General features: G+C 46.0%; 13 protein-coding genes across 13 annotated transcripts; 7 read left to right on the forward strand and 6 right to left on the reverse strand.

Moving 5' to 3' along the window:
• Positions 1-42: 42 nt before the first annotated feature.
• Positions 43-1576, forward strand: V1512DRAFT_261960 (uncharacterized protein). Its single transcript, XM_066916170.1, has 4 exons — positions 43-192; positions 244-362; positions 415-570; positions 622-1576. Exons 2-4 carry the CDS (start codon positions 267-269, stop codon positions 1417-1419), a joined length of 1050 nt encoding a protein of 349 aa, XP_066771834.1. The 5' UTR covers positions 43-192; positions 244-266; the 3' UTR covers positions 1420-1576.
• A 40-nt stretch (positions 1577-1616) lies between these two features.
• V1512DRAFT_206757 (glycosyltransferase family 20-domain-containing protein) lies at positions 1617-4152 on the reverse strand (the record flags this gene model as incomplete). The annotated part of the gene is made up of 2 exons (XM_066913390.1): positions 1617-3628; positions 3678-4152. The coding sequence occupies 2 exons, from the start codon at positions 4150-4152 to the stop codon at positions 1617-1619; spliced, it is 2487 nt and encodes an 828-aa protein (XP_066771835.1).
• A 953-nt stretch (positions 4153-5105) lies between these two features.
• On the forward strand, positions 5106-6774 carry V1512DRAFT_237765 (uncharacterized protein). The gene is made up of 2 exons (XM_066914154.1): positions 5106-5384; positions 5444-6774. The coding sequence occupies exons 1-2, from the start codon at positions 5272-5274 to the stop codon at positions 6546-6548; spliced, it is 1218 nt and encodes a 405-aa protein (XP_066771836.1). The 5' UTR covers positions 5106-5271; the 3' UTR covers positions 6549-6774.
• Positions 6775-7022: 248 nt separating this feature from the next.
• On the forward strand, positions 7023-9286 carry V1512DRAFT_252905 (uncharacterized protein; the record flags this gene model as incomplete). Its single annotated transcript, XM_066914732.1, has 2 exons — positions 7023-8807; positions 8855-9286. The coding sequence occupies 2 exons, from the start codon at positions 7023-7025 to the stop codon at positions 9284-9286; spliced, it is 2217 nt and encodes a 738-aa protein (XP_066771837.1).
• A 5-nt stretch (positions 9287-9291) lies between these two features.
• On the reverse strand, positions 9292-10845 carry V1512DRAFT_261964 (glycoside hydrolase superfamily). The gene has a single exon (XM_066916171.1). The coding sequence runs from the start codon at positions 10818-10820 to the stop codon at positions 9369-9371; it is 1452 nt and encodes a 483-aa protein (XP_066771838.1). The 5' UTR covers positions 10821-10845; the 3' UTR covers positions 9292-9368.
• Positions 10846-12139, reverse strand: V1512DRAFT_261965 (ADP-ribosylation factor family-domain-containing protein). The gene is made up of 4 exons (XM_066916172.1): positions 11939-12139; positions 11847-11890; positions 11714-11798; positions 10846-11663 (listed from the first exon to the last, which is right to left on the reverse strand). The coding sequence occupies exons 1-4, from the start codon at positions 11985-11987 to the stop codon at positions 11245-11247; spliced, it is 597 nt and encodes a 198-aa protein (XP_066771839.1). The 5' UTR covers positions 11988-12139; the 3' UTR covers positions 10846-11244.
• Positions 12140-12220: 81 nt separating this feature from the next.
• V1512DRAFT_290904 (S-adenosyl-L-methionine-dependent methyltransferase) lies at positions 12221-13943 on the forward strand. Its single transcript, XM_066918234.1, has 2 exons — positions 12221-12482; positions 12527-13943. The coding sequence occupies exons 1-2, from the start codon at positions 12261-12263 to the stop codon at positions 13850-13852; spliced, it is 1548 nt and encodes a 515-aa protein (XP_066771840.1). The 5' UTR covers positions 12221-12260; the 3' UTR covers positions 13853-13943.
• V1512DRAFT_237778 (DNA polymerase family A-domain-containing protein) lies at positions 13850-17562 on the reverse strand. The gene is made up of 2 exons (XM_066914155.1): positions 17371-17562; positions 13850-17321 (listed from the first exon to the last, which is right to left on the reverse strand). Exons 1-2 carry the CDS (start codon positions 17474-17476, stop codon positions 14002-14004), a joined length of 3426 nt encoding a protein of 1141 aa, XP_066771841.1. The 5' UTR covers positions 17477-17562; the 3' UTR covers positions 13850-14001.
• A 165-nt stretch (positions 17563-17727) lies between these two features.
• On the forward strand, positions 17728-18216 carry V1512DRAFT_270907 (uncharacterized protein; the record flags this gene model as incomplete). The annotated part of the gene is made up of 2 exons (XM_066917624.1): positions 17728-17883; positions 17938-18216. 2 exons carry the CDS (start codon positions 17728-17730, stop codon positions 18214-18216), a joined length of 435 nt encoding a protein of 144 aa, XP_066771842.1.
• Positions 18217-18410: 194 nt separating this feature from the next.
• Positions 18411-19966, forward strand: V1512DRAFT_147881 (cyanuric acid hydrolase/Barbiturase). Its single transcript, XM_066913036.1, has 3 exons — positions 18411-19781; positions 19828-19873; positions 19920-19966. The coding sequence occupies exon 1, from the start codon at positions 18554-18556 to the stop codon at positions 19589-19591; it is 1038 nt and encodes a 345-aa protein (XP_066771843.1). The 5' UTR covers positions 18411-18553; the 3' UTR covers positions 19592-19781; positions 19828-19873; positions 19920-19966.
• Positions 19967-20912: 946 nt separating this feature from the next.
• V1512DRAFT_261977 (60S ribosomal protein eL19) lies at positions 20913-21892 on the forward strand. The gene is made up of 3 exons (XM_066916173.1): positions 20913-20975; positions 21140-21249; positions 21303-21892. Coding segments are annotated over exons 1-3 (570 nt in total). The 5' UTR covers positions 20913-20973; the 3' UTR covers positions 21761-21892.
• A 130-nt stretch (positions 21893-22022) lies between these two features.
• Positions 22023-22991, reverse strand: V1512DRAFT_247377 (uncharacterized protein; the record flags this gene model as incomplete). The annotated part of the gene is made up of 1 exon (XM_066914483.1): positions 22023-22991. The coding sequence occupies one exon, from the start codon at positions 22989-22991 to the stop codon at positions 22023-22025; it is 969 nt and encodes a 322-aa protein (XP_066771845.1).
• A 428-nt stretch (positions 22992-23419) lies between these two features.
• V1512DRAFT_247378 (uncharacterized protein) lies at positions 23420-24607 on the reverse strand (the record flags this gene model as incomplete). Its single annotated transcript, XM_066914484.1, has 1 exon — positions 23420-24607. One exon carries the CDS (start codon positions 24605-24607, stop codon positions 23420-23422), a length of 1188 nt encoding a protein of 395 aa, XP_066771846.1.
• Positions 24608-25077: the final 470 nt, after the last annotated feature.

Here is a 25077-nt window from a genome sequence, read left to right on the forward strand (position 1 = left end):
CCCTCACTAAGGGACAGTCGTAAAACTCTCCCTTTTTTAACAATTAAGAAGGGCCTTTATTGTTCTCGATATTTTGTCCGCAACAGAGAGGTAAACAATAAAATCAATTGTTCAGATTTGTTTTTAGTGAACAATTGCATCAGAAACTACATACAATTTAGATACTAAAGTTAAATCTCCCTATTCTATAAGGTACATTGCTTCATTGCTTATTGTGTTACTATTTAACACATTTTGGTCAAGTTGTCACTCATTTACATTAAACGATGGAGTCATCTGGATATTATCCTACACATCACTCATTTAACTGGGGTTTACTTGTCGGAGATCCTTTCGCATTAGCCACGGTGTCTGTCGCTGTCGTACGTTATGCTATATGGATACAATGACATATCAGACGACTGACACATTTAGATTGGCTGGGTCATCGCTATCGCTTCTTCAATAGTCGCTGATATTGATGGTCCATACCCTTCGTTTAGTTGGTGGGGCATAGCGTACCAATTACTGGTTATCGCTGGAGTGACGTACGTCATTGGGGCAAATGCTGTTGAGCCATACAAACTAGCCGTACGTATAATTTCATTCTTTTTGCGTCATTTGTCGGCTCACATTCAAAAGGTCGTTGGGTTCACGTCAACAGCTTTGGTCTATACCACAAACTCAACAAACAATTTAGTCTACACCGGCAGAGCTGCAGACGCTGCCGCAGCTGCAGGACACATCTTACTCTCAATCACGAACGTGCTCTGGATGTTCTACTTCGGCACGACGGCTGATGCTGCTCCACACGCGTTCGTAGACTTTTACGCATTGCATCGCGACAACCCACGCTCTTACAACGATTCCCGAAGCGCAAAGTACCCACCACCGGCCGGACCCGCGTCCGGGTCCATGTCCCAACGACAACGACAAGGCAGCTACGCGACCCAGATGGCCCAAGTCGCCCACTCTCAACAAGGAGGTAATTTCTATGACTCTGGCACTGCGACAGGTTCAATACGGCCACAGCAGCAAATGTTCACGTCCGCACAGCTTAACGGGTTCGAAACCACGTCCCTCCGCGGACAGCCCGGGTTTGGCCCAGGCACAGTCGCAGGCAGCAGTGTGCACCACGGCTCGAGCGCCGGCGTCTCGCGCAACGGCAGCGGTCTCGTGCACCCAATCTCAAGCAGCGTCACGAATTTGTCTTCTATGCCGCAGGATGACATGGGCGCGCTTGATATGCCAACAGAGTACCCGCTCCGCGCGCGTGCGATCTACTCGTACGATGCGAACCCGGACGACGCGAACGAAATCTCGTTCGTCAAAAGCGAAATTCTAGAAGTCAGCGACGTGTCCGGCAGGTGGTGGCAGGCAAGGCGAGCGAACGGCGAGGTCGGCATATGCCCGAGCAACTACGTTCAACTGATCGAGTGATTTTTTGTTGGAGATTCTTTTTTATTGTAAGATATGTAAAAAATTCCCGGAGTTATGGATTGGGTTGTTTTGTGTTGCTATTTTATGAATCTATGATATCTGTACTATAAAATGCATATGTTAAATCTAAAATCTTTCCGTGACTTTCTAACAAAAATACGCCACATTTGCTTTTTTAAACCTACACCAATAACAGCTTAACTCTCCTCCTCAACGACAGCCGATCCCGCCACTGCCTTCAGATCCACAGTCCCGACCATCGCCCCGACAGCAGCGACCGCCTCAAACGAGTCAAGCATGTGCCACGTCGCTGTCGTCATCTTGGACGACGGCCCGATAGTGACCGTGAACGTCGCTCCCTGGTCAAGCGAGTCGACCTTATGCAGCGCCCGAAACATGTCTTCGTCTGTCGAGTCATCGCCCATGCACAACACAAAATCCGGCCCGCCGGTCGCGTGTGTTTCCGGGTTCGCCGCGTACTCGGCGACAAGCCGCTTAGCAATCTCGCCTTTGTTCACGAACCGTGGACGCACCTCAAGATTCGCCTTACCGGCCATGACCTCAACGTCGTACTTGCTAGTCACCGTGTTCTCTAAATGGTTCTGGCACTCTCGAGCTTGAAACGCACCATACTCTGGATCAGCGCGGCGATAATGCCACGTGACAGCAGCCCGCTTGCGCTCAATAAAAGAACCTTGTGTGCGCTCGGTGTAATAGTTGAAAATGTCAATCACGTCCTTCTGCCACGACATGTCAAACGTTTCTGTCAAATTCTTCCACTTATTCTCGCCAATCGGCCGAATGAAACACCCATGCTCGGCAGACAGTCCAAGTCGCGGGTTGCCGCCAAGATACGTCTCAAGAAACTTCTGGTCTCGACCGGAAATAATCCATACCTGGTTCGCCGGATCCGAGCTGAGCTTCTCGAGCGTGTCAATCACTCGGACGTGGGGGACAGCCGCAGCCGGATCCTTCACAATCGGTGTCAACGTGCCATCGTAGTCAAACATGAACAGCCGGCGCTTGGCAGACTTGTACTTTGCGAACATCAACGGCCGGTCAAGAACAGGAGTGACGTGTGAATGGTCATACGAGGTCAAGACCTCAATCAGCTTGCCCAAAAATTGCGAGACCCACGCTTGCACCGTGTGAGTCGTCACATGCTGAAACAACTTCTTCTCCAACTCTGCTTTTTTATCTTCCGACATCGTGATGCAGTCATAAATGGTCTTTGCAACTCCGACTGAGTCCCATGGGTTGACAACAATTGCGTCACTAAGATTGCCCGCTGTACCAGTAAACTCAGAAAGAATGACCGGGCCATGAGAGTCCCGTTGACACACAACGTACTCCAGCGAGGTTGTGTTCATTCCATCTCTTACTGATGTAATCACCGCAAGGTCAGCGACGCGAAGAAGAGCAAAATACTCGTCGCGTGCGATTTGCTGCGGGTAGTGTTGAACTGGCGTGAAATGAAGCATACCATATGTTCCGTTAATATGAGCAATTAACTCCGACACTTTTCTCTCCATCTTGGCAGCATTCGCGTATGCAGCCGATGTGATTTGGATCAAAACCACCTTCTCTACCATTTCAGGATACATTTGACAAAACATTTCAAACGCCCGTAGCTTTTGCATCACACCGCGGACAGAATCCAACCGGTCTCGACCAACAATAATCTTCTTGCCTGGATACAAATCCCTGATTGCGACCATGTTGTCACGCACCGTCTGTGTGTCCATGTCTCGTTGCACCCTGGCGGCGTCAATTCCAATAGGGAAGACTTCAATAGCTACATGTGCACCAAACGCGTCTACCGACGACGAGGTTGACTCAAAACCTAAAACACGCGTGCATGCCGAAATAAAATGTCTGGAGTAGGAATATGCTTGAAAACCGATCATGTTGGAACCAAGCATACCTTCAAGAAGTTCCCGTCGCTTGGTTAAATAACGGAAATACTCTGATGATGGGAATGGAGCATGCAAAAAGGTCGCAATGTAGACTTTTGGAAGTCGTTGCCGCAGAATCTGTGGCAACAGGAGTAAATGGTAGTCATGGACCCAGACGATATCACCAGGCTTGTAAATTTCACAGATTTTATCTGCAAATGCTTCATTGAACTTAACATAATCAATCCACCACTTCTTTTCTTCCATTCCATCAGAAGGTTCACCAACAATGTAATGCAAAAGTGGCCAAATCACTAGATGAAGTTAGTATGAGTGACGTCTGATCTGCGAATTAAGCTCTACCTTGTTCAGCATATGCAGACCATCGAGATTGTTGACCACCGTGTAAGAACACAGGAGCAATTGTGCATCCGCTATTGCGTTCTGCGGCAGCCTCTTTTAATAAATCCTCAGCATTCTGTTGTTCACTCGGACTAAGTCCAAAGTTGTCGATATCAGGCGTAACATGTTTGTTCTCATTTGCAGCGGTAGCAGCAGCGACTTCTGCAGCGATTCTGCTTTCATAGTTGATGATTTCACCAGTCCAAGCAACAAGAACAGTCTCCCACTTTGTGCCGGTTTCAAGGAAGGACTGACCGGAAAAAAGTGCCGAAGTACCGCGGCGGTGACGGATGAATAGAGGTAAAGCAGCAGAAGGAGAAGGAGCACCTCCGGAAGTATCGAGATCACCATGTTTTATCTCATCTAAAGCAGTAGAAAAAACGTTTGTAGGATCAGGAGGGACATCAGTGTATAGTTCATAAGGTAACAGGTTCATAGCAGAGATCACTCTACCTGAACAACCTAAAGCCTTTGCTTCAGGACTATCAGGTAGACAACAGTCAGTTGAAGTTGATAATGGTTCTGACTGTTGATCTGCTATTGTAGAAGGCATTGTTTTAAAGGTGTAAAAAACTTAATAAAAATGGAGTTGCGTGAAAGGATTGGGAGAAAGATTTTGAGCAATAAGATCGACGTGGGCCGCGATTGTGATGATTCACAGGGTCAAAATGAGTGTGCCAGCGAACGTGCGGCGCGCTATACAGTACGTGCATTGTATCGTATTTTGTGCGGTATCGGCCTAAGAAGCAATAGAACGGGGAGCAATACTTCAATTTCTTGTTTTGGTCATTAAATTTTGTGCATAGTCGGAACAAAAATCACTGAGGAGATGGACGTATGGAATAGGAGTATTTGCCCTAACTGGAAAAGGAACTATGGTGCCGTTCATCACCTGTCGTCATGTATCACAGTTCAAAATGAGGGGGCTAGTATCATATTGAACAATGTAAACCATTTTTACCGAGAATTCCCCGAGGAAATGCGTAGTAAATCGAAGTTGAGATTTCACGTGGAGTATTAAAGTTAAGATACTGGCTATGTCAAGTGATGAATAATGGTAGCAGTGGCATAACTGTGATGTAATGACAGACTATAAATTATAGTACAAGGATTTCCTTGTTAATACACTATAAAAGCATTATGAATGTATCGTATGATACACTATAAATACATTATATACTGAGATATATTGCCATTCAACGCGTAAAATGTGTAGCCGAACAAGATCCACGTGGGGCTCACGCGGCTGAGACTTTAACACTAATTATTGTTTATTTATGCCATAATAACAATGAAAAAATGGTTTGTTCCTTGCATCGCGATGCAGACCCTACACCTGCCATTAGAGCTCTGACCCTGACCCTGCTACTTCCGTTGGACATTTCGGTCTCCCTTTTTGAACCCTTCGCGCTCACTTACTCATCCACTCACTCTCACTTTGAAATAAATTCTACACGGTCTCCCACTTCGTCTTCACCTCACTCACCCCTTTGTTCAACCACCCAACCATATATTTTATACTGTTGTTTTTTGGTTATTTAAATATCAAAGAAAAATGTCAGTCACAAGGAGATCAAAATCAAGACCGCCAAAAAAGTTTGAATGCTCTGGTTTTGGTGACTGTCACATGACATTTACTCGTTCTGAACATTTGGCTCGTCACATTAGGTATAGAACTCTTTAATGGTGTGCTGGACAGAAACAGTTGAACTAACTTTGTCGTATAGAAAACATACTGGAGAACGTCCGTTTCGCTGTACCTGCGGAAGGTCCTTTTCTCGTCTTGATAATTTACGCCAACATGCTCATACTGTTCATGCCGCAGACACCCCTGTCACAGCTGCAGTCACTTCCTCAACTGCTGCACCTCTCTCTGCGCCTTTACCTTACAGACATTCTCGTCCTTCCTCGATGTCAAATGTTACTGTTCCATTACGTGACAGTCTCCCTCCTCCACATGCGCTCGCTTTCCCTCCTCCTCAGCGTTTCCGTCCGAACCAACATCGGCCAGGACCTTTGAACTTGCGATCTTTACCTCATGAAACCGACGGATCATACTCTGGATCACCACCTATCTCTCCCACTTCTTGTCCGGGTTCATTATTGCAGCCTTCCATCTCGTCGGCTCTTTCTGCCCATACTCCGACCTCGCCTTACTTTACCGCGCCCCTGTCCCCGGCCTCGAGAGGAACAAAGTTCAGTCACGCATTGAAGCCTGATGCATATTCGCCTGCACCTTACTCGCCTGTATCGTACTCGCCGGCAGCTCCTCGATTTAATGCCACTACCAATTTTACCCCCCCTGCTAGTGGTTCTATGCCATTAAGTGCGATGCCCGATGCCGACTATCGCGATCGCAGACAGATCGAAACGTACTATAGCGATGACGAACCTAATCAGAGATTCGCTCCTCGTGCTTCTATTGCTCATGGTATTTCCCTTCCGCTTCCTGTTCCTCAGCAATACATGCCAGAGCATCGCGACTATGTTTACTCGAGCTCGGCTAACGGTCCAACTTCTCTTCATCCACGCGCGCAATCTGGCTCGGTATCAAGCAGTACTTTTTCAAATAACAGTTCGGTGTCGTCTGCACATGTTCGCCAAGCAAGTCTGCCTGAGTCCTTGCCTGAACCGAACGTTCCCGATGACCAGCCTGTCCGCTTGCCACCTATGCGAACTATTGCTGGATTTGAACCTGAATACGAGCGTGGAAGACGTGATCCTAGAGATCCTCGTGGTGATTTGGCGATCCAAAAATTACAGGAGCTTAAGCGTGAACAGGACTTGAAAGGCGTTTCGGTGCTACTTGAGGCTGCGTCTATGACGTCGTGAATCAGCGTTGCTTTAATACGTGTATTTTTTTTTGTGGATTAACAGGCGTTATTGTGCTTTTTTGGTATTACTGGTTTGCGATTATAATAGGAGAAGTGTCAAAATTCAAAAAACGGGATAGTGTGTGGAGTGTGTGGTTATACAACTCTTCTGGAATTGATTGGCGTTTTTTCGTGTATAGGATTAAGGTGGAACCTGTAATTAATTAATATAATAATTGTGATAAATTTCTTCGTAAACAGCTTAGTTTTACACCATTCTAAGTGTGGCCCTGAAGAAAAGTACATCGCATTTTGTTAGTCCAGGAAGATCTGTCCCGTGCACTTAAGTTCCCGCCACAGAAGCGCCTCATTTAATGCGGCTGTGAAGCTTTCTTGTGACACATTGATGGGTTTTGTACCTTTTGTCAAAAGTGAGTTGCAACTAAATTTCACTTTCCATTGAACAAATTCAGGTCCGTCAATAAGCACAAAAATGGCACAGAAACCAGACAATTCTCGTTCTGGTGTCCAATCCAGTGCTAGGCGACCTGTAAAGAGCGCGGGCTCTAATCCTCACGTGGCTCCGTACCCACCACTGGTGATCCGTCGTCAACTGCCTGCTGAAGTGTGGGCATCCTGTCTGTCGAGCTGGACTTCTGTAACCGCACACTTTCTTTCTCAGCCGTCTTCTGCACTTGAGGGTGCGACGTATTTTTTGCGGTTTATTCAGAGTTATGTGGCATTGGACAGGGAGGGGGTTGAAGAAACAGAAGTGGAGGAAAATCATGATGTTCCAATTGCCAAATCTCTACGTCGAAACGTCTTTCTGTTGTTGTACCGACAATACACGACGCTGTCGAATGTGGGAAATGCAAACATGGTCTGGGGGTTTGTGCGGTTATACGCAAAGGGAAACCACGTTGCAGTGTGCAATGTAATTAAGCATCTTACAATCGGTCCAGACTCTCAACCAACTGCGGTCGCTCAGAAACTGCAGACATTCATCTTGGAACGGATAAAGGCAAGCAAGTTCACTCTAGCCGAACTTCACGCGCTCCAGATTTTGATGCGCGACCCCGCCATTGCAAAAGCATGGGCTCCGAACCCAGTTTTTATGAAAGGTCTTCGTGCGCTCGTCAAGACCGCTAAACCAGTATCTGATCAGAAAGGACCACCGCTACCGGCCGAAGTCGCACTCAAAGTTGCATACCTTGTATTGATTGGCCTTAGTGCTGCTGACGTGGACGCGTTGGTCGTATGTGTGCGAGAACTGCTGAAACAGCTGCCGCCGCCGCGAGATGTCAAGGCTGGCGAGATGATGCTTGCCCTGGTCGTCCGGACAAACTTAGTCAAGCGTGTGGCTATCGTCTCGGACGCGACCGGAAACGTTGGTCCGATTGCGGAGATTGCAGTTTCGCTTGAGACCGTGCGACGGAAAATCCCTGCCCAACTTATATCTGACATTCAGTCTTGTTTCAGAAAGTCTTCCCCAAGCAAGTCAAGGAAGCAAAAAGTGCTCGAAAGCAAGATTCGACAAATCAAGGAAGTATTTCCTAGCCTTGCAGACAAGTACATTGCGACACTGCTCGCGGCTAAAAATAATTCAGTCGAAGGTGTGCTTGGGTACCTTGTTGAGCAAAACGGAGTCGATGAGGAAACCGAGGAAATTGAACAAGACATGCAGACGCTGCATATTGACGACACTCCGGCATACCAAACCGAGGAGGACCGCAGGTTTGATAACCTCGAGTTTGAGCCGGGTAGCATTCACTTCGGCAAACGGCAATACGATGATGCGGACAAGATGCTGAGAAACGTGCCGAACATGTCTGACAAGCAAAAGATCTTTGACAGTCTCCGGCTGATTTACGACGAGGACGAGGACGAGCGGGACGACACTTACGACGACATGGAGACCACGACTAGAGTATACGAGGATCCGGATATGGATTTTGAAGACAATGCCGAATCTTCAGCGCCGGTTCAGGAGCCATCGCAGCATTTGAAAGAGAAGGCCGCACGGGGCAAGAAACGGGAAACAAAAGGCAAGCCTTGGGAGAACAAAGCCGACAAAAAAGAACTCGAAAGAAGAAAAGAAGCGGAAGAAGACAGAGCGGCTGAGAACCCGGTTGAGCGGTACTTGTGGGGTGTATACTCCGGAGACAGTTCTGTGTTTGACGTTTCTCAACGCAAGACCAAGTTCAGAGCCGAGATAAAGGAACGCACAAAGTGGTCAGACGAGCAAATCGAAGGCTGGGCCAAGATTCTTGGTCGCGATGTATGCTTTTTTTTGTTTGGTTCTAGAACTTTTTACTAACCGATAAGGCGCGGCAACGAAAGTATTTAGAGGCTAAATACATTTTTGCCGGCAACAAGCCGATTGTGATATCAGCAGCTTACGCGGCCGAAAAAACCCACAGACCAGACTCGGATTTGGAAGGTTCTGACGAAGATTCGGACAACGACGCAGCGCCAACAAAGAACCCATCGCGGCAGCGGACCGTGCTGCCAGAGTACCAGCTCCCGACCGAACCAAAGGTCGAGAAGGCGTGGGGCGGCAAGGCCGAGCGGCGGCGGCAGGAGCGCGAGCGGGCTGATATGGTGAGAGGACGCGGCGGTGGTCGCGGTGGTGGGGTTGGGTATGGTCCAGGACGAGGACGGGGTGGAGGTGGAACAGGAGGAGGATGGGCGCATGCAAATCATAATAGACGAGACGCACGAACGCAGAAGATGCGTCAGGGAATGTCGGATATATGAACGAGTTTAGGTTCATAAGATTAATATATTGCATTCACAGAGGTGTATCTACAAAGCACAAGTCACCAATTGTCACATTAAACTATCTGATCTGGTCCATGAACCTGTTGAGTCCAGCGTCAAAACCCTGGTCAAACTCCCACACATACTGGCTATTTTTCTTGTGCGCGACGTGCTGCTCTCTACGCGCGTTTCTCCACGTCTCCTTTTGTCCAATCCAGCTCTCATCAAACGCATAGAACGCAGATGCGTCTTTCCACGCGGTCTTGAAGCCTTCTTCATAACGCCAGTGCTCCATTTTATCTTTACTGTTGTTGTCCCAGTAGTACACGTGACCACCGAGCATTTCCTTGCACTCCTGATCCCCGTTCGATACGTGTTTACCCATGCGTTTGGGAAGTGGGAGACAGTTTTCTTTAACCATTTGTCTGAAATCCCATTCCCCACCAGGGCCTTCTTCAAACTTATATGTCCAAAAGTAGAACCCGGCCGATTTCTGTACGAATGAATTAATCTGCGCACACCCGAACTCACGTTTGAGGCCGGCACGGTCGTGTTCGCTAATGTTGCCCCATGAGTTTCCAGACATCACGCAGCTGAACTCGCCAATGATAATCGAGCTCGTAAACCACTCGCCATCTCGAATGTCCTTGATCAACTGCTGTGGTCGTTTCTTGTTGTCGTCGTCTGAAAAGCACTTGTACACGTGCGTGTCGACGATCATACCTGGTTTGTCCTTGACAAAGTCAGAGTACTTGCCACGGTTCCATGCGTCTGAAATGACAACGTTCTGGGTAGGATCGATCTCACGAACGCGTTTGAGCGCATTGGTGTAGTATGACTCGGCCGGCGCGTCCCAGCTGGCCTCGTTCACGATCTGGATCGCAATGACGTTGTCAATTTTCTGGACTTCTTTCGCAATGAAAGCGACACATTTGAGTCCGAGACTTACGTGAGACGAGGTCTGAAAAAATTTACCTCCGCCTTTAATACCTGAATGTGAGTCGGGATTCGCACCGCCTGGCAAAGCGTGAATATCAATTAGGACTCCGATCTTGTATCGACCGGCTAGCTCAATCATGGCTTTGTACTTCTTCCAAGCGTTCTTGTATACCGTCGCGACGCTAGAAAACGGAGTGCCTTTCGTAAACTCTTCGCCCAAGCAGAAAAACCCTAACGGTACCCGAACCGAATTAACGTGGTTGTCCTGAAGCCATTTCCAATCTTGCTCGGTCACAAACGAATCATAATGGTGATCCCACATCGCTGCCGCCTTCTCTGGCCCGTCAACATTAACCGCACCCGAAACAGCGGCGTACTCGCTATCGTCGTCTGATTTGTTGAACTTGTGCATCGACGGCGCAATCCACTTCTCGAGAATAAACCATCCGCCAAGGTTCACCCCAGTTTGAAATCTGTACTTGTAGATGTCCCTTTGATTTGGCGGTGCTTGTGGCAGAGCCGAAAGTGGGATTGATCCGCCTGAACTTGGTTTAAGATGATGTTTCTCAAGTTTATTGATAAGTTTGTTCATTTTGGTACTGAGGAAAGAGATTGAGAATGGAATCGTACGTGAAGATGATCGGGCCGAAGAATGGGCAATGACGTAGTGCTTGGAACGGAAATTTGGCAGTTTCACCCGCGAATCACCTCGTTTAACTACTTAACTAATTCATCAATACTTTACCTATTTTAAGCAAAAAGATTTAATGTATTTTATATCAATTGAATCAGGAAATGCTGAACGGCAATTCTGTTCATTGTTTGAGACCATCAAATTTGGACATTTCCCCTGAAAACTCAATATAAAACCTTGTTCTGTAAAGCATTGTTGCAATATGTGTAGCCTTGTTTCCAGTGCCAGTTTAATTTATTGCCTAAAATTATACTGACTGTGAACAGTTCTAAATTTGTTCTAGTCATGAGAAATGCTTTAGTTATGTGGCCAGCTTCAGTCCTTATCGTCTATCTGGTGGTCTGTACTGTTTATTTCGCGCCAGTCGAATCGTGAGCCATTCCGCCGCTTCCCTGACTCCTGTGCCTTTTAACGCGGATATAGGCAAGACTCTACTATCTCGTGCACCTAAATGCTCCGCAATCTTGTTGAAAATCTCCTTAATATCCTCTACTTCAAGACTATCGTCCCTGTCCTGCTTGTTTGCAAGCATCAGGACCGGAATGCCTTCAGTGTCTTGGTGCATGACGACTGTACGCAGCGTATCTTTGCATTCTTCTATTCGCTGCCGGTCAGTCGAATCGACGATAAACACAATTGCATGGCATTCGGCGTAATAAGCGTGCCAGAGTGTACGTAGACTATGCTGTCCGCCAACGTCCCAGAGCTTGAGATTGATGTTGTTGATTGTGACGTGACCGACTAGACGAATTAGTATCTCCAGCAAACTGTATTTTGTCTGTAGCAGTTACCGTTTTGTCCGACCGTAGGCACGATCTTCTCTGGTGCCACACTTCGACCCTCGTTGTATATGCTTTTTAGTTTCTCGAGAAATGTCTAGTCGTTAGTATAGTATTTTTGAAGAGGTCTTGTGTTACAGCGTACAGTTTTCCCAGCATTATCCAATCCCAAGATCAATACTGAATACTCTATGAATTCGTTAGTCAATCCCTTGTCTTATTCCAATATGATTCAACCTTCTCTCTTTGTCAGCTCCCAAAAGATGCCTTTAGTGAGATGATACATTATTGCATGACAGTCACTTCTTCTCACCAACCATGTAATCACACTGATAACCCCAGAAATAAACAGTCAACCAACTAATTTATAAGTTTAACTGTGGAATTTCTTCTTGATCACAACTCAGTCAAAACTGACAAAGACGTACATACTTACAAAGTGCAAGCGCGTTCACGACCGCTTTGACTTGAAAATCAAACCTTAAAAGACCCTGAAAAATTATATTGTTCCTACGACCTGTTCACTATTCGCAGACAACTTCCCAGTAATATTTTAGGCATGAATTTATACCTCGACGCCTCGAAGTTCGTATCGGCAAGTTCATCTTACGCCAATTACTCGACAGACAACTTTGCCGGGCTCCAGACACAGCTTCAAAATTCACTCGACAAGCTCAAATCTGATCCCAAGCGAGTTTTTGCTTTACTACGTTCGACTATTCGGTACAAAGAAATATTAGATGATGTCCTTAAGCAGTCGGAAATACTTAAGCAAGAGAAGGTTCTATATCATACTGTGAATCACGGGCGTAAACTAATGTTCAGGTCGCGTATAATATTGCACTGCCTCTTATTCACGACTACTTGATCTCCAAAACTGGGATAACAGCGGGAAAAGGTCCGCTTAAAGACGCAATTTTGCGGCACAAAACGCGTCTGAAAGCTGAATTGATCAAGATTAAAATCAAACGTGGAATTAAAGACCTGAACGAGTTTAATGTGAGCACTCACGACCGCACAATCCGCTGGATCAGAGTGAACGCACTCATTCCTTCAGATCTGACTGCCAATTTACCGTACACACCTACGTCACAATTCCCACCTCCAGTAGGCACAATATACGCTGACCCGTACATACCTTCGCTCTACGCGCTTGCAAACTCGCATACTCGCCAACTCCTGAGCCTTCCGGCGTACCAAAAAGGGCAGCTCATCATGCAGGACCGTGCGAGTTGTTTCCCAGCCTACATTCTTTCCCCTGAATCAGGCGAGACCGTGATTGATGCATGCGCGGCGCCGGGAAACAAGACCTCGCATCTGGCCGCACTGATGCAAAATAAAGGCAAAATCATTGCATTTGAGCTCAACTCAGACAGGGCGGATGTTCTGCAACGAATGGTTACCAAGGCAGGCGCGAGCATTGTCAGGGTCGAAAACCGGGATTTCACGGGTAGTCTGCCAAAAGAATACAAGCACATCACCAAGCTACTATGTGACCCGTCTTGTTCAGGTTCTGGAATTTTTCGAAAAGAACAATTTGTTGCCAGTGCCGACACTCCTGCTGCGCCTAGCCAGGAGAATCCAGATAGCGAGGAATTCAACGAGCAATCAGAAGATCCTCTTGTTCGGCGATTACAAAACCTGTCTATTTTCCAAACCCAAATTATGATCCACGCGCTTACAAAGTTCCCTAAAGCAAACAAGGTTGTGTACTCTACATGTTCTATTCACGGCGAAGAAAACGAAGACGTGGTCCGAAACCTGATATCCGACCCTGAGATCCAAGACCTTGGCTGGCGCGTGGTCCCGCGCGAACGAGTAATTCCGGACTGGCACAGGAGAGGATGGCAGGACAGGTTTGAAGGCATAGACGCGCCGCAATCGCCGCACGAAATTGCAGAAGGGTGTATTCGTGCAGAACCGGTCGTCGACGGAGGGATCGGGTTTTTTGTGGTCGCGTTTGAAAAAGTTGCGCAGACTAAAAAACGACAGCGGCCTAACGTGACGGTTACGCAGCCTGTGACTGTCGAAGAAGAAAATTTCGACGACGAAGAGTGGACTGGTTTTGAAGACGATGTCGAACCGACAGAACCAATTTCAATGGCAGCTAAAAAATCGAAAAAGAAGAAAAAAACTAAAAAGCTGACATAACTATAGCATATTTTATTTTTCCGGAATTTACAAATTATTTTGAATATGTGTTTGACAAAAATTCACCTTTTTAAAAATACTTTACGCAAACAACACACAAACAACCCACACCGAACACCATTCTAAACTAATGTACAAATAATTTCTTCCTATTTATATGTAGGCACTCCCTTCTTGCTAATCTGCGCGCTCAAGTACCCCAAGTCGCTCGTCGGCACCGGTGCCTGTTCTTTCAACTGTTTGACCAGCAGCTGTTGCTTTTTCTCCATTTGTTGAAACACCGGCACCCGCGGCGTGTATGGTATCCAAGACAAATCAATCTCGGTCTTTGGTTTTAACTTCGCGGTCGTCATTTTCAGTAGCTTGGCAATGTCGAGCGATTGGCCAGGCGGAATCGCGTTCGGGTGCGACGGGGTCACGCACGGCACGTCGACTTCTTTTCGAATCACGGTGTCGATGTCGACCGCGGAGAAAAATGCACAGCTTTGAGGGATGTCATGGATCCCAAGCTGCTCGCAAAACATCGCACGTGTCCATATGTTGCTAACCTGTAATGCCATTGCGACTTTGTACGCGTCCTTATCCTTAACAAGATAACGCATTTCGTCGTGAAGCGTGATACAGAGCCGCGCGTCAAGCTTGAATTTCTCAATTAGATAATTCATCGACACAATCATAAGATGCAAATAATCCACACCGCTCGACTGAATCGCCCAATTGATACGCGACGTCATGAACGCCGATCGCTCAAGGTTTTCACTCATCAAAGCTTCCGTGATGGCGCACCCAAGCACAGGCGTTCGTGGAACGTGCTGGTCAGCAATCTCTTCCAGCTTGTTAAACATCAACGACTCAGTCCCACCGTACCAAAACGGTCCTCGCCGAAACGCTTTCGATGCCCGCTTGACCTTGGCACCTTTGGTCGACTGATAAAGCTGCGTCGCGACTTTGGTCGCCTCTGCATCAGTGATTGTAGGGTTGAATTTACGGAGCAGCTGGATCGCAAACTTGAGTCCAGCACCGTAGATTCGCCCATAGTTGAACACTTTGGCATCGTTTCGAGTGATTTTTAGAATATCAGCTGTTCGAGAATGCAAGTCTGTGCTAAGCGCTTTCGTGCCCTCAAGAGTCATCCACCCGATCGCAGTACCACCATGAATCCCAAACTGCGAGTCGCCGACAAGACTGGCGATCCACAATTCCTCGGAATCAACATCCGCCCCTACAAATTTATATCCGTCTGGTGCACACACCATCGACTTGAGCTCAGAACCGACCCGGTTCTTTTTAGCGTTGCTCGCAGTCAACCATGTCGCCTCAACCGCTCGCCGAGTAATGGTCCCCATCGGTATAATCGTCGGCAGAATCATGCCCAAGCCGCGCTCGGACGCAGACGCAGGCGAAATACCAAGATTTGTATCCTCTTTCCAAACCGGGATCTGTGACCGTACACGCTCACGCGCACTAATCCAATAAGAGCAAGCAGCGTTCATGTCTAATGCTTCACGCGCATACGAGTACTCGGAACTCATGACTCCAGACTCAAAAAATTGTAAGTACCCTTTTGCCATTGGCGACGCACAGCGCGCACCTGGCCCGTCCTTATGCGGGATCTTGAAGTAGACGCCGTTAAAGTCGTCCATAATAAAAGCTTTGGTTTCTTCGGTGATGTCACATTTAGTATAATTCTGGTCAATGTAGCTCTGTGCATTCACTTTGTCGACTCTGAACGTCCATCCATGAACAGTAGTCCACACTAATGGGTTTCCGTCCCAAGACATGCGAAACATGATTGGCGCAATTCTCGTCCGAACACTGACACTCATTTCCGATTTTGAAAACAACGCTTTATACCATTCCGGATACCCTGGAAGTTTCTGGTTCTTTGCAAGTCTAGGTTCGTCACCTTTTTTCTTCGGCTGTACCATCCGAATTGGCTTCATAGTCCAGTCAAGTTGTTTCAACCACGGGTCTTGCTCAAACTTGCGTTCGGGATCATCCTTGAGTGCGATTGCTTGCTCGATAAGCTCAGTCAAACGCATCTCGACCTCTTGAAGTAGCTCTTGGTATTTGCCTTCAGCACTCTCAACGTACTTCTCCCAAGACCGATCAACGGGAAGAAAAACCGACGCCAAATGTCGTAAAGCAGCAAACGAGACCGGGTGAGGACAGACTTTCAAGAACGCCGGCAAAACTTTTTGATAAACCGCATACGTAGTCTCTACATCTCTGCCGCAATAAGTAATAAGTTGCTGCAAATTGTCTCGGATACCCTGTCTGTCCAGAACGCCAAACGTGTCGCGTTCTGATTTGTCGAGCTCGATATCGCAATGAAACTTGGCGACAGCTGCTAACCCGTTCATCGAACTATGTCGGATCCAAGGTTCATCCTCGTCATCTTCTTTCATCAACTCTAACGTGCTCTGAAGCTGAACATCGCCAGACTGGTCAACCATCTCACTGATTTTTTCGAGTTTCTTTTGGTGCTTGATCCATGCTGGCCGTTGCTGGCTGCACATGCCGTTGGCAGCAACATGGAGTGACATTGTATCCAAAAACATTGCCTTTGACATTCGAAAATGGTACTCATCCTTCACACGAACACGATCGTAACCAACGTTATGTCCAATGATGAGCTTTGTAGAAGATTGTGTACCCATCGGGATTAAATGTCTCGGACTAGTAGATTCCTCCAGTAACCAGGGAGACAACCAACAGAACCACGCATCCTTTGACATAGCAGTTGCGATGATGGCAAATGGCGATTCACGGTACAGCACTTCGGTATCAAAAACCAAACAGTCAGCGTCTGGGGCACTAACCTTGACTGGATTTTTACCGGGGACGTATTTTGTCCAGCCTGACCGGACAACCCATTTTTCAGGCATTTCAGGAGTCTGTTCCAACTTTACAAACTCTTTTGCCATAGTCAAATAAGGTTCTCCAGCATGTATCCCAAGCTTATGAAAATGCTCATCAAGAGTATTCCCCTGCAACGGAGGAAGATCCATGACAATTGCACCTTGGACGTCAGTCTGCTTTCCTAGCAATTCATGCATCTGTAAATGCTGTTTCGAAAGTCTGACCAAGTCTGGAAATGGCTCCGACGGACCATTAGGAAAGACTTGCTTGTGAATAGACTTTGACAATTGCTGAATTCCGACCTCGTTAAATCTCTGCTCGCTGTTTGGATCTGTTTTGGGAAGCTTGATTGTCGACAGGTCTTGCCGGGCCGCAACATCGTTGAGGTTGACATCGACTGTCTGTTTCTTTCGTGACCCTTTTCTCGCCTTTGGCGCAATGCGTTTTTCTTCGTTAGCGGATTGTGAATTGGCTATATTCTTTGTATTTGATTTACTGGTCTGACCTGGTGACTTTTCGGTTTTTGGCCACTCAGGTCCAGAAAATGATTTATTTTCAAAAAACAGTTTTTCAACCAAATCGTCTGTCAAAGGAGGTTGATCTGCGTCTACTCTTGTCATCATGAGATCAATATACAACTTATACACAAAACATACGATTAGGTATAGGCCATTTGTCTGATGAAATAAACCTGCATAAACCATTCTGTCGTGGCCTTAATAAACGCGGTCTTGAAGACTGCCATAATGACTGTAATCGCATAACCTTTTTATCGTTCTCTAATCGTCTTTTATTCGCATTACTACCAACACTTCTGAGCGAGCACTTGAATAATAAATGAAATGATAATTCACTGTCAAAGTGTAATTTGACTGATGCGGTCAGCTAATTGTAAGCAAATTACCCGGCCTGTATAAATTTCCAAAGCTTCAGGGGGATCAAGCAGTCAAAAAGAGTGATGGACCTGCTTGATCTGTACATAAAACAGCATTTGATTGCACTGAACTTTAGATATGGTAGAAGAAAATAGTTCAAAAGTTCCCGATGAACAGGTGCAAATAAAACCGCAGACTTCACAAGTGACTACGGAGGAAATATTAACGATGCTTAAGCGAAGGGGATTATTTGATTCGTTACGAAAGTCAGTCTTTACTGATTTCAAAGACAGTGTGAGTATAGTGCTATTATAAGTACAATGTGGAATGCGTACTAAGTAGCAACAGCCTACAAACAAAACTTTGATATCAGCAATTGAGTCAATAGTCGAAACAGACTCGAGTAATGCGCCGTCACAAAACAGAGGCAAAGCAGCAGCATTGCTTGAAGGATCAGTCAATCGGTCCAAAGAGTTTGGCGATGTAAACAAATACATTGACGAGCGTGTCTCTGTCAGCAATGACGAGCTTCGGAGTAAAGTCGAGGCAATGGTTAAGGATATCTTTGCAGAACTGAGCGCTTCACAGGAGAAATCATCGGAGGAGAAGAGTAAAGAGGACGGCTAATAAACGGTGTTAATGGCATATTATTGCATGGGTCGGGTTCGGCTGATTTGGTAAAGGTTCAATTGTATAGTATTGGCTGACTGTGATTAATGGCGTTCAGGAATTAGTCTACCATTAAAAAACAAATGAATAATGAAATATAATTACATCTAGAGTAACATATAGACAATGTGAAATGATCTACAGAATGGTTTATCAAGTCACCGCCGGCGGACGGAGACGCCCGCGGCTCTCAGTTACATCAAACTCAATTCATTATCGCGTACAAGCTCGACCCTAGTTCATTCCTTCCTGTTTTCTCAACTGTCCATTTCACTTACTGCAAATTTCGATAGAAATGTCAGGAATTGCAATTTATAAGTTTACTACAGCTCATCCTGGCGACGTGTCTGGATTTAAACAGCTGCCAGAGTCAGTCAAGCCGGAAGATCTGGTCGCCGTTATTGGTAAGACGGAAGGTAATGGATGTGTAAATGATTTTACTCGAATGCTGTCGTCCACCGTTTGGGATCCACTACTTGAGTCATCTAAGGGCATATCTGTGTTTTCTGGTGGTACTGAAGGTGTTCTTTCTCCTCACGTCAACTTGGTCATTAACGAGCCTGACTATGTTGACGACAAAGGTGCAAAGCTTTACAGCGAGGGCTTGGTTGCTACCGTTGGTGGCACACGCGATTTTGAGCCATGGGAAATGGGTACATCAGTGCACGCCCGAGTCACGGCTGAGAAAGTGAAGAAGTTGATGGCGGAGATTGAGGTTGGACCGGAAGACGTGCACATGGTTTTGGTCAAGTGCCCGCTGCTGACTACCGCTAAGGTCTCCATCAGTGCAAAAGAGTGTATTACTACTGATACATACAAGTCAATGGGATATTCCCGCCTAGCCACTGCTGTTGGAATTGCTCTTGCGCTAGGTGAAGTCACTGACGATGAAGTTGATGCGTCGCTCGCGTCGTATGGTGAGCAGGGCTGGTCGTCTCGTGCGTCATGTTCGTCCGGTGTTGAACTCGAGAACAACCACATCGTTATTCTTGCGTCATCGAAGAAGGCAAGCAATCCGTACCGAGCAATTCACGGATACATGGCAGATGCCATTGATCTCGAGGGCCTTTTGGACATGACCGCCAAAATCCCTGAAGGCGCCGAGCGGGTGCAGATTTTTGTTAAGGCTGAGCCATCGACTGATGGTTTGGTCAGAGGAAAGCGACATACCATGATGACTGACAGTGACATTCAGGGCACAAGACACGCGCGTGCTGCGGTCGGCGGTCTGGTGTCGGGTGTCTGGGGAGAGTCAGATGTCTACGTCAGTGGAGGCGCAGAGGGCCAAGGTCCCATGGGCGGTGGCAGTGTTTGCGTTGTTTATAAGGTCTAAAGGCGTAGTCGTGTGATGTAAATATATGCTATATGAACAAGGTGATTTTAACGTGATGTTGGGAAGTTGATTACTTGCCTATTTGAGTAAATTAGTTGTGAGCCTCGCGTGCTTCGTTAGATTGCGGATCATTTTGTTTGTTAGCATAGCAATGCAGATTCTAAATCCAAACGCATTTGAAATAGCACTCGTATATTTGTTTTCTATTGTTTAACATTAAGACTAAGATCGTATAGGCAATAACAATTGTTCGATCAAAACCAACAGATATGTCATTCGAGGGTAGTCATATTGGGGTAGTTTGAAGCTGATTGTTTACTTATGGTAGATTACAAACTACAAGTCCTCAGAAATACACTTGATCAAATGGCAGTTAAAGAGACCAATTATCAAAAAATGCAAAGTGATGTGCTTGAATTGCAAAACAAGTTGCAGATTATGCGTGAACAAATCAGTTTGACCAGTCAAAGACTACGTAGCATACTGATACTAATAAATTTATAGACGGGAGGAATCAGAATGAAATATTTGACGTAATAATTAATAGCAACATGTCGAGGCATGATTTCGATCCAACCGAGCAAGAGCGCGGCTTCATTCTCGCCCCAGGTTGGTCTGATTTACTCAACAGATTTAGCGAATACTGAGCGCTCTAGAAATGCAATCATTACGTGAAGCTACACGAGTACTACTAACCGAACAATACGATGTAACCGAGTCCATCACTGATGCAGTTGGTACAGTTGAAAGATACATGCATGATCGTTCAATTAGATTACCGGCGTTCTATATTACACGGATACTTCCGTTTATTATCTATCGACTACATGGCTCCACACTGACAGCACTAGTGAACAGAATGCTGGTGGCTTCGGCTGCTTGCATCTCGGAGTACACCGCGCTGCAACGTGGAGATTCTAAGGACCAATACTACAGGCTTGTCTGCACGGCGTATCACCATGTTCTGCTTGAAACATACACGCGCTGTCCTGATTTGCTAGTCCGTATGCAGATTAATAGCGTTATTTAAGAAACAGGCATATTAAACCGACCTGACTAGCACCGTCGTAACGAGAGCGTCGGGTTTAGTTAGACAAAACGGAGACCAATAACTATATCCGAATGCTCGTCGTATGAATATTGAAAGCGGCTCAGGGGTAGCGTACCCCTTGCCCCAAACCTGTTTCTCCAAAGCCCTAGCTGTAATACCCTAAATATTTAATTCGCAGTCACGACCACTCAAATCTCTAAATTGAACCCTAGCCCCTGTTTGCAGAGGCGCAAACCGGAACAGTGAGACTGATACACATCGTTTTTGTCACAGCAACATCGAAACTTCATCAGCTTTTAGACTTTTCAGCAAGTATCTTTCAGCAATCGAAATGTATGTGATTATTGTTTATTAGGCGCCGTCTAGATTGGAGTTGAAAAGATTGAGATGGATCCAGTGGTTTGTTGTCAGGAGCAAACTGGAGGTTATCGATCGATCATATGATGTTCAATCTGGTGGTTCAGACGAGAGAAACAGCTTGCTAATGAAACTTACAGGTCTAACCTTGTTTCACAGAAGCGACTTGCCGCCAGCGTACTCGGAGTTGGCAAGAGAAAAGTGTGGCTCGATCCCAGTGAAAGCTCGACTATCACGAATGCCAACAGCCGTATGTTCCAAACACCACATGGATTGACTGAGAGGCATGCTGACACGTATTAGGTGATGGAATCCGCAAGTTGATCTCTGACGGTTTAATCATCAAGAAGCCTGTCACCATCCACTCCCGCTCGCGCACGCGCACTCTTCAGGAGGCGAAGCGGGCCGGTCGTCACACCGGTTTCGGTAAGAGAAAGGGTACCAAGGACGCTCGTATGCCTAGTCAGATTGTTTGGCTTCGTCGCCAGCGGGTTTTGCGTCGTTTGTTGGCCAAGTACCGTACTGCTGGCAAGATCGACAAGCACTTATACCATGAGTTGTACCAGCTTGCCAAGGGTAACACCTTCAAGCACAAGCGTCAGGTCATCGAACACGTCATCAAGGCTAAGGCTGAGAAGTCGCGTGAGCGCGCACTTAAGGACGAGGCTGAGGCTCGTCGTATGAGAAACCGGGCTGCCAGAGAGAGACGGCAGCAGCGTGTCAACGAGAAGCGGGAGGCTCTCGTTCGGGACGAAGAGTAGAGTCTTCATGTAAAATGTACTTGTCAATACCTTGATTACAATTGTAGTTGCTACATTTTACGATGTAGTTTTAAAGAATAAAAACATCCTATAGCTTTGCTAGTAGCAAATAATAGATAGACGGAACAATGCAGATATATATATACACCAACACCATAAATGAACCAACAAAAAAACTACTAACTATTACAGTAAAAAGTATCGGTGTACCTGAATAAACGCCAAAGTGATTTCCCAATGATGGAAGAAAAAACCAAAGAGGTCAGCCTTTGGCAAATGTAAGATCCATAGGAGGAAACAAATCTCTGGGCGGAGGCATAGATTGTGGAGTAGGCAGCGGCGTAGATACAGAGGATCCGGCTCTGTAATAAGGCTGCTCTTCATCAAAAGCCGAATCTGAAATTTCATCGTCGTCAGCATCGTATTCGTCGTCGACCTCAAAAAGATCGTCATCATCAATACAGTCATCGCCGCCTAGAAGCAACTCTTCTCTGAACTGGACCCGGACTGGAAGCGAGTTGTCTAAAGCAGTAATTTCGACAGTGTCGGGTAAAATATCAGTTGTTATAGCCGGCACACCGACTTGTTCTGGACGAGCAAGTACTGGGGGTTGTTCATGATTGTGATAAGAAGGCGATGGCGATGCAGGTCGTTTGAACAGATGCTGTTTGTATCTTTGACTATGATGATGCAGTTGTCCTCGATTACTCGGGGATGGAGATCTTGGGGGCGGCGAAGCTTTGTGAGATATATTTTGGCGAGGTGAAATCGGACTCCCTGTCCGTGCTTGGGGAGTATCTGTTATGGGGCTCATTGGAGTATCAGCTAATGGAGCCGGGTCAGGCAGCATTGGTATTCTAATATCGAACTGAGCAGGCTGTGGAAATAAATCACGTTCAGTACAGCCACTGGTAGCACTTGGAGAAGGCGAAGAAGCAGAAGATATTGACGAAGTTGAAGACCTTGATAGAGCAGGTGGTAGTCGCTGAGAAGAGCGATCTTGATATTGAGGTCGTCTTGAAGGATTATAAATATTATGAACGTAACCAACTGACTGAGTAGCTTGAGTCATTGAAGTGGAAGAAAAGCAAGGAGGTTTCGTATTAGCTAACGAGTCCCCTGATACTTGAGTACTAGTAGTAGTATTTGACGGAGACGACGATGAAGCCTCTTTAGTGGTAGTTTGAAGCGAGTAAAGCAGTGAATTTGACGAAATCTGTTGGTGGTCCATTAAAGCGAGATCATGTACTGAACAGACAAGTAGATCATCATCATCATCATTATCATTGACTGAATCTGATGTATTTTGCATATGGGATCCCATGTCACACACAGTTATTTATTAAAATCATATACTCCCAATATTAAACCGATACCAATAGATATGTCCCAATCATTGTCGCTTTTTCTTGGTTCTTCTTCATTCACCACAGAGAACAAAAAAGTTTCTGGTTGTCTTGAGCATAGACTAGGGCTTGTGGGACGTCCTCTCTAGAATCTCGTTAACATCGAGAAAGACTTTGTGCCCGGCTCCACTTAGCGAGGATTAAAGTTGGAGCCGCACAAGGCACCGTCTGGCAACATCACAGGCTTCGCTTCCCATATTGGGTATAGCGTTGCCGTACGTCTGAAGTAACAGCGCCGCGTACGATTTAAACCTTATTTAACAGTCGATGACATAATCAGCTCCTTCACGCGTCTGATTGCACACTCAGCATCGAACACGTCAGATAGCGCGTTCAACGCTTTTGTTGCGTCCAAAACAATGCGGACCCCGTCATTACTACCAATAACGTTAAGTTTGAGTGCAGCCATAATTGGCGAGTGCGGTTGTGAAAACCCAAGTCGACCGACCAGGTCTACTAGGCCAAGATTAGACACGATAAAATCGATATCTCTAGGCTTGTGATTGAGTTTTAGCATATTGCCAGCTAAAGTACGCACGTGTAGCGTAGGTATAGTAGACAACAGCCACCCTGGTTTTCCGGCAAGATTCTGCCGTAATTTGGTTGTAATGTCCTTAGCACAGTCCCACATTCCCGCTAGGTTTCTAACTGGTGCCGAAGTGTATCGGAATTGAAATATATATGCCCCAAGTGTGTCCTTCATTGCAACGTGTTGTCCGTTCTGAGTGTAATAGTCTGGTTCAAAATATCGTCGGGAATCAATTGGGATCATGCCTAGAAATCCAGTGTTGCTTGGATATTGTTCAGATAGCAAAGCCACCACACATGAGCATAAATACGCTGTAAATGTTACCTCGCGGACACGACAGGCTTCTAATATCGTATTCATAATTTCCTTTGAAATAGTAGTTGTTCTATGCTGGCGGTGTTCAAATTCAAAGTCAAATGGTGTAAACGTCGGTTCTCTAGCTGGAGCATCAACCTGTGCAATGCGAGGTCCGCATGAATTTATCACGTACTCATCCATCGCAGGATGGATTGTGTCGAATTGTTGATTTGTTTGGTTTTTCTGTCCATCTAAAATCTGGCTTAAATCTCGAATGAAGATTGCACCTGATCGACCGTCCATCAGTCCATGATCAAACAGAAAAAACACAGTCCGATGATTGCATACAATCACCTTCCATAAAGGTTTTTGTGCTGAGTAAGTCCATTTTTCATTTTGATGCAGTTGTTCCAAATATCTTCCAATCTGCTCATCATTAGATAAATCGAGATCAATAAATGTCAGAACGCTGTTTATGTCGATTGGATCTAATATCTTAATCCTTGAATATTCCTGATCTGTATCAATCTCGACTACAGCACTTAATGCTGGATGGATCGCATTTAACTGTTCAATTGCCGTTCTTATCCGATCTTCTGTTACTGTGTTGTGCATATCAATCCACACTATAACACAAGAATACAGATTAGCAACTGACCGTGCAATGAATAATGACTCGAGTTTCCCTTTTCATAATGTTATTTTCTCTCATTATCCAATCAACATCTTCATAATTGTTTATACCAGCTACTCGGTCCATACTTGTCTACGACGACGATTTATCTTTTTGACTAAGTTATCTAAGATTAATAGAAACGTCTGCTATTATGAATGTCAAATGAACATGAACAGAACTCGGGCCATGAAACACAGATCAACGTCATGAATCCCATTCGCTGACCTTCCAACTCCACCGGCATTTATAACTACGCAAACCCATTTGAAACTACTAAAAGCAGATCGAAATAGCTCAAATCAAAAGTTCCTGCTTCTACTAATGCGAAACTAGAAATCGCTGCCTAGTTTTCCTCTATAAGAGTCAGAAATCATCGGCATTTGTTGGTGGCTTTCAAACGGCGTCGAAT

This window comes from Lipomyces arxii (genome assembly GCF_038497795.1).
Source record: "Lipomyces arxii strain Phaff 12-163 unplaced genomic scaffold V1512scaffold_6, whole genome shotgun sequence".
Taxonomy (NCBI): Eukaryota; Fungi; Ascomycota; class Lipomycetes; order Lipomycetales; family Lipomycetaceae; genus Lipomyces; species Lipomyces arxii.

Bases quoted from the DNA above. Each gene is read 5' to 3' on its own strand.
- V1512DRAFT_261960 (XM_066916170.1), top strand. From the start codon at position 267: ATGGAGTCATCTGGATATTATCCTACACATCACTCATTTAACTGGGGT. The intron at 363-414 runs GTACGTTATGCT...TGACACATTTAG, and splicing joins CCACGGTGTCTGTCGCTGTC to ATTGGCTGGGTCATCGCTAT. The intron at 571-621 runs GTACGTATAATT...CACATTCAAAAG, and splicing joins TTGAGCCATACAAACTAGCC to GTCGTTGGGTTCACGTCAAC.
- V1512DRAFT_237765 (XM_066914154.1), top strand. From the start codon at position 5,272: ATGTCAGTCACAAGGAGATCAAAATCAAGACCGCCAAAAAAGTTTGAA. The intron at 5,385-5,443 runs GTATAGAACTCT...TTTGTCGTATAG, and splicing joins CATTTGGCTCGTCACATTAG to AAAACATACTGGAGAACGTC.
- V1512DRAFT_261964 (XM_066916171.1), bottom strand. From the start codon at position 10,820: ATGAACAAACTTATCAATAAACTTGAGAAACATCATCTTAAACCAAGT.
- V1512DRAFT_261965 (XM_066916172.1), bottom strand. From the start codon at position 11,987: ATGTATCATCTCACTAAAGGCATCTTTTGGGAGCTGACAAAGAGAGAA. The intron at 11,799-11,846 runs GTACGCTGTAAC...ACTAACGACTAG, and splicing joins TGGATAATGCTGGGAAAACT to ACATTTCTCGAGAAACTAAA. The intron at 11,664-11,713 runs GTAACTGCTACA...TAATTCGTCTAG, and splicing joins GCCTACGGTCGGACAAAACG to TCGGTCACGTCACAATCAAC.
- V1512DRAFT_290904 (XM_066918234.1), top strand. From the start codon at position 12,261: ATGAATTTATACCTCGACGCCTCGAAGTTCGTATCGGCAAGTTCATCT. The intron at 12,483-12,526 runs GTTCTATATCAT...ACTAATGTTCAG, and splicing joins AAATACTTAAGCAAGAGAAG to GTCGCGTATAATATTGCACT.
- V1512DRAFT_237778 (XM_066914155.1), bottom strand. From the start codon at position 17,476: ATGCGATTACAGTCATTATGGCAGTCTTCAAGACCGCGTTTATTAAGG. The intron at 17,322-17,370 runs GTATGTTTTGTG...TGACAAGAGTAG, and splicing joins CAAATGGCCTATACCTAATC to ACGCAGATCAACCTCCTTTG.
- V1512DRAFT_147881 (XM_066913036.1), top strand. From the start codon at position 18,554: ATGTCAGGAATTGCAATTTATAAGTTTACTACAGCTCATCCTGGCGAC.
- V1512DRAFT_261977 (XM_066916173.1), top strand. The intron at 21,250-21,302 runs GTATGTTCCAAA...GACACGTATTAG, and splicing joins TATCACGAATGCCAACAGCC to GTGATGGAATCCGCAAGTTG.